Raw genomic sequence first — 15686 nt, forward strand, 5'->3', positions numbered from 1 at the left:
AAACTTAATACCCTCATTTCCTCCGTAAATTGGGCTTCTGTGTGCCTGTATAACCGCCATAAAGATTTAGAATATGTAATTGATAAATTGTATAATATTTTAAATAGATTTAAACTGGAATGTGTTCCAACCACTAGAGTGAAAAATTCAAATAAATATCCATGGATAACCCCTGTGTTATCAAGTTTAAAAAAATTCTAAAAATAAGCTTTTTCGTAAATATAAAAAATCAGGCTTAACAATAGACTACACTAACTACTCTGTTGCTAGATCTAAATATACTTTAGAGTCTCGTAGATTGTATAATCTTTACCTCGACAAGATTAAAAATAATTTTAAATCCAATCCCAAATCTTTTTATGATTTTGTTAATCTAAAACGAAAAGTTTCCTCAAAGCCCTCAGTATTGAAATATAACAATAAAGAATTGGTCACAGGCACAGATATTGCTGAATGTTTCGCAGATTTTTTTGCCACAATTTATTCCAGTACATCTTGCCAAATTAAAGATTCGTATCCTTATAAGTTATCACAGGCTGATCAAATTTATATGCCTTTTCTACAACGTCAGGAGGTGTCCAATAGTCTGCGTAGTTTAAAATCGATTAAATGTCCAGGACCGGACATACCTAATATAATTCTTATATATTGTTCAGAAACATTAGCATTTCCGTTAACTATATTTTTTAATTATTCACTTAAATTTGGTTACTTTCCTACTTTCTGGAAAAAATCTTATATTATACCTTTACATAAGTCTGGTAGTCTTACTAATGTGTCAAATTATAAAGGAGTTGCAAAATTAAGTGCCATTCCAAAATTGTTCGAAAAATTAATTACTGCAGTAATTTCACTGAAAATTCAATCTATATTGAGTCCATACCAGCATGGTTTTCGTAGTGGTCTTTCAACTACAACAAATCTTATACAATTTACGTCAACAGTAATAAAAGGATTTGTTCAGCGTAAACAAACTGATACAATTTATATTAATTTTAGTAAAGCTTTTGATAGGGTTAACCATGAACTCCTAATATATAAATTAAATTATATGGATTTCAACACAAACTTAGTCAAATTGATATCATCTTACCTACAAGACAGATCACAACTAGTTTTGTTTGAAGGGTATCTATCCAAAACGATTAACGTTCCATCGGGTGTTCCGCAAGGACCGGTCGTCTTTCTTTTATTTATCAACGATTTACCTAATTCCATAAATTACTCGAAATTGTTAATGTACGCAGATGATGTTAAATTATTCATTTCCATAATTGTGATAAACGAGCTAGTTTACTTCAAAACGATTTAGATAATCTTTTTAAATGGTGCAGGTTAAATTGTATGGATTTAAATTCAAGCAAATGTAAGCATATGTGCTTTTCAGATCTTCTTCTCTGATATTACAATATAATATTGACGGTCAACTGTAGATTGATTCGTCGATCTAGGCCTCTTGATGGATCCAAAATTAAATTTTAATAGCCATGTAATAACAACGGTAAATAAAGCAAATGGTGTTTTAGCTTTTGTTAAACGGTGGCCAAAGAATTTTTTGATCCATATAGACCTATATTGGAATACGGTTCTGTTGTATGGGATCCTCAATATGCAATTTACTCAGATAAAATAGAATCCGTGCAAAAACAATTTCTGCTATTTGCCTTACGGGGTTTACATTGGAATAGTGATTTTGTTTTGCCTTCTTATGCTAGCAGGCTGAAATTAATTAGATTGACTACACTTAAAAGCAGACGTATTATGTTGAACTCCATGTTTGTACTAAAAAAATTAAATGGTAATATACCTTCAGATTTCCTAATCTCATCTATTAGAATTAATGTTCCGTTTAGATCTAGTAGATACTACCAATTATTATATACAGATTTTCACCGCACAAATTATTCAATGGGCGAACCTCTTAGTAAAATGTGTGTTGACTTTTATTCTGTGTACTATAATGTAAAGTTTGGTATGAGTTTAGAAGAAATCTAGAATAATTTTATTTTTAAACAATTAACATACATGTTCTATTATTTGACAAACTAGCTGATGAATTTAGATTCTGTAGCTGGTTTTCAATTTCCTACTATATTTCCATTATGATGCGGATCATGATGTGTACGCGATCCCTTCGTAAAGGGAGGTCACCCCCTCAGTCGGCAGGGGTTCGATAAAAAAAAAAGTTCAAATGTCAGGAAATGGAGATAAGAAAATATGTCATCTTTGACAACTCAGAATAAGGCCCTGAGCTGTTACCAGATTGTACTGTTTTGTTTCCAAAGGTTTTAAAAGTGTTATGAACATTATTCCATTAATGTATTTTTTTTTAACGGACGATTTTTTGCCTCAAAAACGTGCCATCGGCCCCATAGTGCATTGCTACAAACAGAAAACCCCTTACGTACAGTTTACTAAATGTACAACTGTCGTTGATCTTTTTGTGTGCGTATCGATCGGTTTCCTGTATTTTTACCACAAACATAGATAATAATAACAAGTTAAAAAGAAAAAAACGAAACAAATTGAATTTAATTATCCTCCAAATCACAGCAGCATTCATTAATTTATTTCTAATTACGCCAATAAACCTACATAAATACATGTACATACTATACATATAGTTGAGTCGATCAGTAGTTCTGTCGCTTACTTGCTTATTGGTTGATGTCCACTCACTCACATATTGGTTGTGTGTGTTAGTTTCTTTTTCGCTTGCTCATGATAACCCAATAAGAGATTTTTTAACATACCCTGTTGGAAATTGGAAGTAAACGTAACTAAATTAAAATAATATACAGAAATGTACAGATGCTATTAGCAGTTATAAAGTGAATGCCGTCCTCGGAGTCCACCCCCCATCCATTGCAGCCGAAGAACGTCAGCTGCCTAGACAAACCAGGGTAGTTTTGGCGCAATTACGTTCAGGATGGTGTAGTCGCCTCAATTCGTATTGGGCACGAATTGATGAAGATGTGCGTGACGCCTGCCCGGCGTGCGATACAGGCCCGCACAATACGCTACACCTTTTTAATTGCTCAGCCAAACCTACCCAACTCACTCCAGAGGATCTCTGGCTACAGCCCGTTAAAGTAGCCGAATTTCTAAACCTGGAGCTGGAACCAGATTAGCAGAACACAAACACACACATGTACTACTGCTACAACAACAACAACAACAATATACAGAAATATTTTTGAACGTGATTCGGAGATTTGTTGAAACATTCTTTGAAAATAAAAATGCCTACAATCGGTCGATCCGATTTTTATTTAATAGTGATTTTTGATCTATTTTTTAAACTATTTTTTATTAAATTATTCGATATTTTTAAAAATTGTATTAATTTGCTTTTGTGGAACTTTGGTCCATACCCTACAATAGGTAGTAGTGAACCTAATAGTATTTAAGTGAATTAAATCATAAAATTTCGATATCCATCGAAAATAATATTTATATTTTTTATTTTAAAGTTTTTTATATAGGTATACTGACAATCTTGGAGCATTTATACTAACATATTTAAAATTTTTTTATCTTTGTATCAACAATTTTGAACTTTATTTGATTTTTTATTTTTTTAGGTTGTTTAAAGCAATTTTTTGATAACCTTCGTTAAATCCTGAGGAATTTTTGAAAGATTGAGTGTATTGACACTTATTTTCTTTCTGTCGACTCTAGTGAGATGGATTTAAGTTTTGAGTTGTTTGTAATTTTTAGAATTCTGGTGGATTCATTGGCACCCTCTGTTAGGGAAGTCTTGATTTTGGTCCAATTAAAAGTAAAACGGTTCTAAATCTTGCAGTTCCACCATGAGATATGGATGTTTTTGAGGGCTATTGTACACAATCAGTTGAAAATTATTTTCCCTCTTCCAATGATTGTTATTTCTACGGTACGAATGCATCCAATTAATCGAAAAAATCAGGATGTGTACTTTGTCATTTTCTGATCGAAATCAGTTAGTAACACGTCATCATCTGTGTATGAATTGCCTTCGCAAAGCACACGAAATAAAAACGTGTGATAGTAATCGATATTGTTCGAAATGTAATCCATCTCATCACACTTTATTATATAGTGTTGATGCCAATTTCAATCCTGCGGCTCCGGCGAAATTAATTGCAACAACTAGTTTTTCCGTCAATCAGTCTTCTTCTTCGATAGAACAAAGTCTACCGTCTACATCAGCTAGGTGTGTACCACATCAGACCTTTCATTTAGCTCAAAATAAATCGGTATTGTTGGGAACAGCAATGGTTTTTATTGTATACCATGGCGTGTATTCTGTAAGGGTGCTTATAGATCCAGCTTCTGAGTCCTCCTCCTTATCTTAACGGCTTCAGAATCGATTGAAAATTCCATTCCATTTCCATTGCTGGTAATCACAACTCTTGCCATGTGAAATCTAAGGATAATGCTGCTGATTTGGAAATTCGTGGTTTCTCTCCTTTCGATCTAGCGATTCTTCTCTTTTGTGGCATGGACCACAGTGGCTTAGTGATCACAAGTCTGAATGGTTAATTCGTGATCTGTCGGTTCAAAACATTACGGGTCGAGCCTTTAAAATTACAAAACGCTATGTATGTGTATTTGTATGTTTCTCAACGAAAGATATACATTTGGAAGCAGAATGAGATCTATCCACAGCAAATCTCTTTCCAGCATTGTCAGACAGCGGTACGAATTTCACTGGAGCTTCTAGAAAATGTTCGGGAACAGTTTCTTCTAACTATGCAATTGGGTGGACTTTGGGAAACTGGAGTAAAAAGTTCAACTCTCGACCTCTTTGTCCCATGTCAGATAGTTCTACTTACCTCGTTGCTTTGACACCGGGATATTTTTTTTAAAGGTGCTCCATTAGTTGCCCCCAGAGCCGCATATAGCTGAACAACTTTTATATATAGTGAACAGGTTTCGAAAAGATCAGGCTTTAGCTCATCAATTTTGTTTGAGATGAAAAGTGGAGTATCTTAAAAGTTTGCACATGCGGAGTAAATAGGAATTTACTCAACGGGACGTTCAAGAAAATGATATTGTCCTAATCACAATATAATTTTCTTGAGCGCTTTCTCCTACGTCGTGGAAATTAGCGTCACCACGGTCTGTCTCTAGTCAAAGAAGTTTGATCTGCACAAGACGCCCATGGTGTTTTAACAGGGCACGGGAAGTTGTGATGGAACGTATCAAACTTATGCCAAAAACAGTTGAAGTAGCGAGAAAAAATATGTTTCTTTTTTAAACAAAATATGTTCCTTTTACGATATTAACTACACTTGTTGATCGTTATCCTAGTTAACATTAGTTCACATGATCCTAAAATCGTATTTATTGTCGTATAGTATCAGTTATAATATGTGAATAGTCCGGTTCTGGTTGAGGTGTTCTTAGTATGTATAAATATTTTTTCAAGATGTTTGGTGGATATTTGTGACAATATAAGTTTTATATTTCGTTTTTGCCACATCAATTATAGCGAATACATCTCAACTAATTATTTCTTTCGGAAGCCACACCTTATATATATATATATATATATATATATATATATATATATATATATATATATATATATATACATATATATATACATATATATATATATATATATATATATATATATATATATATATTGTGGCGGCGGCACCCTGGCGAAGCGGTCGTGTTTCTTTTCTCGACTTCTTACAATGTAAAATGTTGAAATATGTTGAGTATGACCGATTTTTAGTCGACGATAAATATATTCCCAACGATTCATCAAGTTATCATGAGAAAGTCCTGTGTCCCGAAACACTCTCAGGTTAGTTGCCTTAAAGTAACACAAAACTTCACACAAGTCGCAATATCAGCATATTTTTCCTGTGTACTCAACCAATTCCCACATTCCTATTTTCCACGCACTATCCCATATTCCACTATTAGCATAACTGGCGTTTATCAATATTCATCACGAGCTGCTGAGCGGACAACAGAAGCCGAGTGACAGAGCGATATCACTGCAGGTGGCTTATGTGAAGACTTTCTTAGGCTAAGAAAGAACTGTAATAATCAGTTATCAACTCACCCCACATTAAAAAAGCTCATGAAAATTTCTTAATATATCTAATCAATCCGAGTATTTCGAAGGATATTTAAATCACAAATCAGAAAAGAAAATTAAACAAAATCACCCTCAGTTTAACTGCGGGGGCAAAAAATAATACAATTCAACGAAGAAGTAAAATAAGTCACAAAGCGAGATATATATCTGGAAAGACCAAACCTATTTCATTATATTCACAAATACTTTTTTCAAAGAATGAGTGGAGTATTTGTTCTTTCATATTACCTCAAATAAAATTAAATAGAAATGTCTCCGAATATTTGGTAAGCATATAACACATGAAACTGAAAAAGTAATGTTACTTTTCCACCCCTGCCGACCGGGGGGCGAACCCCATTTACGCAGAGATCGCGTACACATCATAATCCGCATCTAAATGGGAATTTAGTAGGAAATTAAAACAGCTACAGAATCTAATTCATCAGCTAGTTTGTCAAATAATTAAACATGAATTTTAATTGTTTAACAATAAAATTATTCTAGATTTAATAACCTCTAAACTTATACAAAAATCTACATTATAGTACACAGAATTAAAGTCAACACACATTTTACTAAGAGGTTCGCCCATTGAAGAATTCCTGCGGTGAAAATTGGTATATAATAATATAATATACTAGATCTAAACGGAACATTAATTCTAACAGATGAGTGTAGGTACACTTTGTTAAGCACTTCAAAATAAACTATTTCATATCATAGTTTGCATTGCTAAAACTATTATAATTTTTCATTTTGGGAAATCAAAATATGTATTAATTTTTTATTTTATTCCCGATACCCGCCACATACAACGTCAATTGGCGAAAGTCTATGAATGGTGGACAAAACAATAAGGTTGAAAGACATATAATCTTGTGAAGGAATCAATACGTCTCTAAGGAATATCATTTTGTGAAAAGCTAAATAATGTGGAAAATTCGAAGGGCAGTTGGTTCATGGAACATTAATTGAAGTAAATGAATTGTGAAAATCCAGTAAAACCGCAGGGAATAGCGTCCTGTGAATAGTCATCAATACACCTCGTGGAAAGATATTTGAAAGCGGATAAATATATTTATATCATTGGAATCCGACCACCAAGTGCATTAAAAATCAACTATCATTATTTTTTCTATTTGTCCATTACATATTCATTTCCTATTTATTGTGTGAACTCCTTCACCGAAGTATTAACATCTTAAGGTCGCCACAACAAATAGGTCAAGATCCAAACAAAAATAATTTATCGGCTAGTGACGGTACATTAGTTTCTAATTCGAATGCACAATTGGTGTCATCCAGTAGTTCTAGTATGACGAACGAGTCGAGTGGATTTGAGGTTTCTGTCGCTTCAATAAAGCTTCCGGGGCTTTGGACAAATTGTCCAGAGACATACATGGTTTATTCATGCTGAGATGCAATTCGCAACTAAAGGAATCACTTTGGATAAAACTAAAAATGAATATGTTGTTACAGCTTTACCTCAGGAGATGATAATGTCTGTTTTAGATGTTATTCGCAACCCGAGAAATAACAACACTATATTTTTCCTTAAATTGAATTTGTAGTCGGCCAGGACTTTCAACCAGGCTTCACTTGTACGAACTAGCATCTAAAACTCTATTTTACTTCACTGCTAATTTATATTTATTTTTGAAGTCAATGCTGTAACCCCTGGTTAAAGATAGATTCGTCTGTAAAATCTGGGTCATTGCGTCAAATTGCTTTGCCGTTGTGATTTTAACTCTAAATATGTGAAATTTTATCCTATTTACATATATAAAAATAAATATTTGTATGTATATATGTAGATTATTCTACTTCAAATTCATGTTATTTTAAAATTTGATTACTTTTTAATGTTCAATTCTGAATTTGGAGAAACTTTTTACGTGGTCGACAACAAAATCTTCACACATTTTACATCATTTGACTTATTAGAATGCCACTCGTGGTATGAAAAGTGTACCAGAATTTCATACAAAGCTGTAATTTATTGTATATGACACACAAATGTTGTTTTTATCCCAATATATTACAGTAGAAGATAAAAACATAATCTCCAATTATTTTTCTTACCCTCCTTTCTACTTTAACGCCCAGGTTTTCTTCGATCAAATCGTAATCGTCGTCTTCTAAGCGATCATCTAAGTCGTCATCGTCGTGTTTTTTACGTTTTTTTGAGGCATTCGAAGTGTCGGAATCTTCTCCCTCGGTTCCATCCTCCTCGATCGGATTATCGTCTATTAAATCCTTCAGTTCCTCACGAAGACGTTCTTCATCATCTATAACAAAAATTAAGACTTTTGAATTCAATAGTAACAAGTTTAAAGAAGACGATAATAATAGAATAAGCATAAACTAAAACTCATGTAAATACATACAGTAAAACGTTCTGCCCGCCCATCCATTATTGTAATATAGGTTGTATTCATTGTCACCGTTACTCTGGCTTTTGTTATTAACAATATACTTATAGATCTAGAGGTAACAGGGACAAAAGTAGTCGCATAGGCTGATGATGTCGTCCTATTAATTGCCGGGAAATTCCTGCAAACAATATCGGACCTAATGTAAGGAGCTCTAGTCACCCTATCACGGTGGGCGCGTCGCAATGGACTAGGCGTCAACCCATCAAAGACAGAGCTCGTCCTTTTCACCAAAAAACGGAAACAGCCCTGCTGGTCACGAGGAGCACTGAGGTCAACGGTCCGATGACTATATATGTCGATAGTCAAGCAGTACTAAAGGCCTTAAATTCTCTTACTATCAAGTCTAGGGTTGTTTTGAACTGCAGGGAAGCCTTGGAAAACACTGTGTTGTCCATCAAGCTTTGTTGGGTTCCTGGCCATTATAACATCACAGGTAACGAGACTGCAGACGAATTGGCCAGGCTAGGATCTGAATCAGTACAATTGAAGTAGACAACTCGGTTAAACCACCACTGTGCAATTTCCTACAGGTCATTCACAGACATTACTCTGAGAGAATCCAACAAAAATGGCTGGACGAAATGGGATGCAACATCTCCAAAAGAATCTGGCCGACCCTTTCAGAGAAGAGAACAAGATCGCTGATGTCATTGTCAAAACCTGACTTAAAACTTGTGGTGGGTATCATCACAGGTCATTGTAAGGTGAGGGCTATGACCTCGAAATGGGACAGCGACGACATTGACTATTGTAGGATCTGTCAAGATGAAGAAATCGAGACAGTCGAACACTTGCTCTGCCACTGCCCAGCACTCATTAATGTGAGACACAGACTAGTGGAAGAACTAGTGACACATGATCTGTCCTCTTTTTCTAACACTCACCCTATAGTAATCCTTCAATTAGCCAGAAGATTCAAGTGGCTAAAGGCGACACGGCAAACTCCTCAGCCGTAGATCACACTCTATAACTCTATCTCTTATCTTCACCTCTTCTTCCTAACCTAACCTTCATTGTCAAATCAAAATGGCGTTTGGTATATCAGTTAAGCGATATTCTTAAAATTGGTAAATATTTATTTAAGTTCATAAAGGTTGTCAAGTTCGGTGTCATGTGCATCTTCTCGGCATCGTTCGACTACATATAAGTATTAACCCCGAATATATTAACTTAAATAATTTATTTAGTTTGTGTACCCTGCACAACAAGACAAAGTCTTGTAAATTTCAGTAAATGCGTTGCTGATACCCTGTGAGAGATGTGGAAGAGAATTCCAAAGATGTAAGGCACCGATATAAAACTGCTACTCTGAAACCAGACTATGTCACCCCAGTGGTATAATAGTCCTTCCTCTGTTGGATCAAGTAAATTTTAATCTTTGAAAGAGGCATTTAGGTTTATTCTTAATGATCATTTAGTGTAGACATTGTAAAGATTTCATGTTAAGAAAGGCTTTGAAACTTAAACCATTTATGGAAATTGTGTATAGTGTATTGCGCTGTTATGAGCTACTTTTAATTTTCGGAAACTTATTGCATCACAATGGGCAATGAGTTCACAACCATAAAGCAATCTAGGAGCCAGATTGGTTTTTAGCAAGAAGGGAACGTATATTAAGTGGCGTATAAGAGCGTGTCAACCACAATACTGATTGTGAACGATTAGTGAGATAAGAAAAAATAGTTTTGTCGATAAGGCAGAAAAGCCAAAATATATCCGGAGTTTAAAACAAAGATTTTGGCTATCTAGTATATCGAAAGCTTTTGAGTGTCCAAGAACAAGAAAAATTGAGCCCAAACAATAGGGTCTCGTCATTAGTGACATATAATGAATTGTCAACTTGAATGGTTGGAATACTAACGACTGTTTAAATAACAAATCGTGCTTAGAAAAACATGAGGCAGAAACCTTATCATATAGGAGAATATTGTTGCGATTATTAACAAAGAACAAATCGGTGAGAGTGCTGACAGTGGAAGAAAAATGAGTAGGTTGTGGTGGTGTGTGAGACCATACAGTCTGTTAAAACATCATTATACAAACATTTTTGTCAATGGTTTCGACTTGAGGCGAAATTTAGCGATAAGGGATGTTTTTACTTCTCCCGCAGTTTTGTAAATAATTTTGCGCGTTTAGTTTTGTGACGCATATTGAGAAATATCAATCATATTCCGAAATTTGTCAATATTTTTTTGTTGTAGATACAGATTGGATCATTACTCTTATGATGCTTGATGTATACAATACTACGAAAGTTGTACACCGCATATGAGAATTAATAAATTAATGGCATCTTGACGGTGCTGGTAGTTGGCGTTTGAAAGGTTCTCACTCACATAATATTGGGAATTTGAGTTGAAACCGATTGAGTTTAACATGAGCTTATTGTTGTTCAACTTTTTGTATCTTGATAAAGACTTCATGAAAGAATTTCATTTCATTTATTTACATTCAATACAAATATAAAGCTTTAGTCTTTGAAGGGTTAATTTCCAACTTGTTAGATAACAATAGATTTGAATAGAATTGAAGAATACGATTGGAACACCAAAAAAATGTCATCTGCAAAAACGTAAGGATTACAGCTGCGAATAAAATAAGCAGTCGCGGACAGATCAGCGTTTTCTAGGGGGAGAGTCTCGGACTAAATACCCGAGTGCCTGTGATCCCTGGACTCGACGAGGCGACACTGGTGCCCCTAAACTATCCAGTCGGCGGCCTGGTCCATCGCAACGGACTCCCTATTGCTGGGGTGTTAAGTAAATCGTGCCCATCAGTATTCCAAGGTGTGCAGTCAGGGTACCGACTGTATTAGAACGGTTGCCTCGTCGATACCTGGGCACCTCGACGAGTAACAGGCTTAGTTGCCAAGTCCTTACCATGATATGGAGGCTATGTCATGGCGGACCTCGTCACCTCCACTGTCCAGATATCTTATGGAGAATCTTATTAACAACAAAACAACAAAAACCGACAAAAATTCAACCACCTCTTCGGAGGTGTCGACCCAGGACATGGCCACGGACAAGATCTTAACTTCGGGCGGGGACGTGACTCTGCAAACTTACCGAGACGTGGTATGCGAGAGCATACAGCGACAGAGCGAACAGCTGTCCGCCCTTCTAGAGAAGACCACTCTGAAGCTCAGCCAGGAGAGTGTGGTTTTGGGAATGACTCACCCCTCTCTGATGAGGAGCTCGACGTCACCGTCATACCCTCATCTTTGAGGGGTGAGTCAGTCCAAAATACTGAAAGGGACACTCAATCTAGTGCCAAGGCTAGGTCAACTCCTGTGAAAGGGGTTCCATCGGTACCTACCGGTGCGGCCAACCTCCGGGTCGAGGAAGGCGTCGTGGAAGGGGGCACTGATATTCCTATTAACCACGATGACTCCGGATCGAAGGAGGGAAAAAATAAGGTGAGGTATTGTAGAAGCTTCGTCGGTCGCGATCCCCTACAGATTACGGAGAGGGAAAAGGCCCTGATTAGGAGGAACCTAAAGGCAGTGCGGAAGTTCGAAAAGAACCACCCGGAACTGCCAAAATGTTCACTCGAAAAGGACCTTGCCTCTCTATTTACAGACCTCGCCAAGACGGTAAGTCCATCTGAGGACAAGCCAACTAACGATGCTGGGGTGGAGGGCAACACCACTCCCGACGATGGTAAGACAGCTTCGGCTGTTGCACCATCAACGAAATCAAATGAAGCCCCCCTTATCTAACGCAGGGAAAAGGAGGAACAAAAGGACGCCCCTAACGGAAATGCTGCCCCGGTGGATCCAAAGGAGGCCAAACCCTCTTCTCGTGTAACGATGAAGAGAGGACGGTCAACGGAGGAACCACACCCCGAGGCAAAGAAACCGTTAACGGGCAAACTTCCCCCTCCGCAAACTGCGTCTTCTACGCCAGTAGCTGGCAAGAAGACAGTGGCAAGACCGGTACAAACAGCCTCTGTGGACCCTAAGTCTGCTAAGGCTATGTCTGCTACCACAAACCCACAACCTTCGAGCCAGAATTCAAGGAAGAGGAAATATTCCCAAAAATTATACCCGGACAATCTCCGTGTAGCGGTCATCGACCGAGCTGAGCCGGAAGGCAAAATCAGTGAAAGTTGGTGGCTTCTCATTGAGAACCGTCTGAGGGGGCAGGTTTTCCTAGGGGATGATCCTTCTAGGCTACAGTTTGGCAGTGCTACCGTTTACAAGGGAGTGAAGGTCATCTGCTGCGAAAATGAGGAGTCGAAGGACTTTCTTGTGACCGCAGTAGCTGGCCTTCAGGGACTTGGGGATTGAAGTGCCTTTGCTGCTGTATCCCTGAAGGAAATCCCCTGCAGGAAGATATGACAGCATGGGTGCCGCCGCCCTCTGTGGACCCGTCACGCGTGCTGACAATATTGGGGAAACAAAATCCCAATCTCTGTACGGACAGCTGGCGCTGTCGAGACGCCACGGCGGTCAGATTGGAGACTCGGACGGGCAAAATTATCTTCCTTGTCTCCTTGTACCTACCCTTCGAATACCCCGACCCGCCAGGCCAAGTGGTAGAGGAGCTGGTCACAAAATTGGGTGGAAAAGGCGGTCTCATCGTTGGGTGTGATGCCAACGCTCACCACTCTCAATGGGGCAGCAGCAACACTAATGCCAGAGGTGAATCGGCCTAGTCAGCATCGTGGGGCGGAAGACGTAAGTCTGACTGATAGAATTGTAAACGCCCCCAAGATCTTGTGGGCCATAAACTCATTCAAACCTTTCAAGTCACCGGGTCCAGATGGCATTATCCCCGCTATGCTACAGCATGCGTCGACGGTGATAATACCATTCCTGGAAGTGATTTTTAAGGCATGTTTGCGTCTTTCTCACATTCCATTACTGTGGGGGGAAGTAACAGTCACTTACATTCCCAAAGCTGGGAAGCCAAGCCATGTACTTCCAAAAGACTACAGGCCTATTAGCCTCTCGTCCTTTCTATTGAAAACGCTAGAGAGACTAATAGACATAGAGATCAGATCTCTAATACCCTTGACATCGCTAAGCACTGCTCAGCATGCCTATATGAAAGGCAAATCCGTTGAATCAGCGCAACACGACGTTGTGGGTTATATAGAGAAGAACCTGAACAGCTCATGCTTCACGTTGGCGGCCTTCCTCGACATCGAGGGGGCCTTAATTAATGTTACAATTGAGGCAATTCATAGTTCTCTCGAAAGACTTAGTGTGCCACCACTTCTCATTGATTGGATTGATGTTATGCTTAGCAGCAGAATCATCAACTCAAGCGTCGGGGAGTGTTCTGTTAGGAAAACGGTCACTAGGGGTACTCCACAAGGAGGCGTTTTGTCACCACTGCTTTGGCTTCTGGTGATAAACAGTATTTTACTCGATCTGGAGCACGGCGGAACAAAGGTCGTGGCTTACGCCGACGATGTGGTCCTGCTGATTGTTGGGAAATTTCCGCAAACTGTTTCGGATCTTATGCAGGGAGCTCTAGTTAAACTATCCAGATGGGCGCGCTGCAATGGATTAGGCGTGAACCCATCCAAAACTGAACTCGTACTCTTTACAAGGAGGCGGACGGTGTATTTCTAAGCCTTTCTTCGGAAGCAAAATATCTCGGTACTATCCTAGACCAGAAACTAAGCTGGAAGAGGAATATCGAGGAGCGAGCGAAGAAGGGCTTAAATGCACTTAACTCCTGCAAAAACTCCACAGGAAAGAGTTGGGGGCTTAAACCCCATATTATCGAAGGATATATGAGTCAGTCGTCCGACCATTCCTTAAGGAAAACCACCTTCAGCAAGAAAATTGATAAAGTTCAAAGAGTTGCATCACTACTAATTACAGGTGCGGTCAGGAGCACGCCACAATCCGCTCTAGATACCCTACTCTATTTAAAGCGGCTAGGCTTATTTGTAGAGGAACTAGCAGCTGCTAGGTGTGCCCTGCGACTCAATGAACTAGGACAATGGCGGAGTCAATCCTTCGGACACTCTGTCATTCTTAAGTATGTGGAGAACGTAAGTAATCAGGCTATAGCTAGTGACTATATACTCCCTAGGCACAGCTTTGAATTACTCGACATCCGCATACCAAACAGGAATATCTGGTCCCGTGGTACTTTTAACGGTATAGTTGTCTATACTGATTGTTCAAAGATGGAAAGTGGAACGGGGTAAGTGGGGCTGGAGTCTACTGTGAAAGTTTAAGTATCCAAAGATCCTTCAGGCTAAACAGCGATTGTAGCGTTTTTCAGGCAGAAATTTTTGCTGTCAGAATGGCCATAGAGCTGCTGGAAAACAGAATCAATGAATGGGGTGGACCGGTACTATATATGTCGATAGTCTAGCGGCCCTAAAAGCTCTAAATTCTTTTATAATAAAATCTATGGCTGTTCTGGAGTGCAAGAATGCCCTGGTAAAGGTTAAGTCGGTTGTCAAGCTCTGTTGGGTTGCTGGACACTGCAACATATCTGGCAATGAATTTCCCGATGAATTGGCCAGACGCGGATCTGAGTCAGTAGATATAGAGATTGAGACCTCAGTGAAGCCACATTTATGCCACTTCTTTCAAGTGCTGCATAATCACTATCTTGGGAGTTACAAAAAATATTCTTAAATTCATCTAGTTTGACATTGGAATTGGAAGGTCACAGGCTTTGAGCGTTAATATGCGCAATGTTTAAATTCATTGAAAGAGAAGAATTTAGATTCTTTATAAAGTTATCATTAGCTATGGGACCTCAATTGATGTTAGACGTCATATAGTTGTGGACAATATTCATATGTTAGGGAGGTAGAAATTGATAAGTACATAAATAATAAAAACATTATTATAATTTTCAAGAAACAATTCAGAACAGTATTACCACGTGAATGAAAAATGGAATATAGTAATTGTAATATGTAATATTTAGCTGGTGAGATTTAAAAAAATTCAATATCATCAATCTTTTCAAGATTAAACCAGACATAAAAATGTCGCCTATGTTTAATCTGTGCTGCAAGATCGAATATTCACGTTCTACAAACTTATTCTTATAAGATAAATCATGGAATTTGACAAGGTCTCTACAGTTAACAACATTATCTTTGATTTCCTGCAGGCTTCTAGATAAATCTGCTCGAATTTTCGTAACTTATTTTTCATTTCAGCTTGGTCATCTTTAATTCACTTG

General features: G+C 37.9%; 1 protein-coding gene and 1 long non-coding RNA gene across 2 annotated transcripts in view; one reads left to right on the forward strand and one right to left on the reverse strand.

The window, feature by feature from the left end:
* LOC101901381 (transcription elongation factor SPT6) overlaps window positions 1-15686 on the reverse strand; it is a 173731-nt gene that overhangs the window by 70254 nt on the left and 87791 nt on the right. Inside the window, exon 3 of the mRNA XM_059122916.1 lies at window positions 8165-8370. Coding sequence (XP_058978899.1) covers window positions 8165-8370 — 206 coding nt within the window. The remainder of the gene's footprint in view (window positions 1-8164; window positions 8371-15686) is intronic.
* On the forward strand, window positions 7593-7887 carry LOC131802589 (uncharacterized). The gene is made up of 2 exons (XR_009342277.1): window positions 7593-7683; window positions 7745-7887. It is a non-coding gene; the product is annotated as an uncharacterized LOC131802589 (long non-coding RNA).

The sequence above is a fragment of the Musca domestica genome, unplaced genomic scaffold (assembly GCF_030504385.1).
Source record: "Musca domestica strain aabys unplaced genomic scaffold, Musca_domestica.polishedcontigs.V.1.1 22, whole genome shotgun sequence".
NCBI classification, from domain to species: domain Eukaryota; kingdom Metazoa; phylum Arthropoda; class Insecta; order Diptera; family Muscidae; genus Musca; species Musca domestica.